At 42.2% G+C, this 244-nt stretch overlaps 1 protein-coding gene across 1 annotated transcript in view; it reads right to left on the bottom strand.

Moving 5' to 3' along the window:
* Positions 1 to 244, bottom strand: part of LOC119585537 (endothelin-converting enzyme homolog) — a 50,671-nt gene that overhangs the window by 12,413 nt on the left and 38,014 nt on the right. The window contains exon 5 of the mRNA XM_037934161.1: positions 120 to 241. Coding sequence (XP_037790089.1) covers positions 120 to 241 — 122 coding nt within the window. The remainder of the gene's footprint in view (positions 1 to 119; positions 242 to 244) is intronic.

Raw genomic sequence — 244 nt, 5'->3', positions numbered from 1 at the left:
GTGAAAGTGAATCTCACCTCACATCCTGAGGTTATTTTGTCATATCAATGCCACGAAGTTCATTACAAACAATAACATCAAAAATCATTCCACAAAACCAACATGAAGTGCAGACAAACCTCAATTATCTTCAGCAACGGCGTAGCCCCAAGTTTTTCAATGGTTTTATTCACGTCCATGCAGGACTGGTAGAACACGCGAGCCTTCTCCTCTGGTTTGCTGTTCACTGGTTCTTTCGACTCTG

Source organism: Penaeus monodon, chromosome 20 (genome assembly GCF_015228065.2).
Source record: "Penaeus monodon isolate SGIC_2016 chromosome 20, NSTDA_Pmon_1, whole genome shotgun sequence".
In the NCBI taxonomy this organism is placed as follows: Eukaryota; Metazoa; Arthropoda; class Malacostraca; order Decapoda; family Penaeidae; genus Penaeus; species Penaeus monodon.
This window is presented reverse-complemented; position numbering and strand designations above follow the sequence as displayed.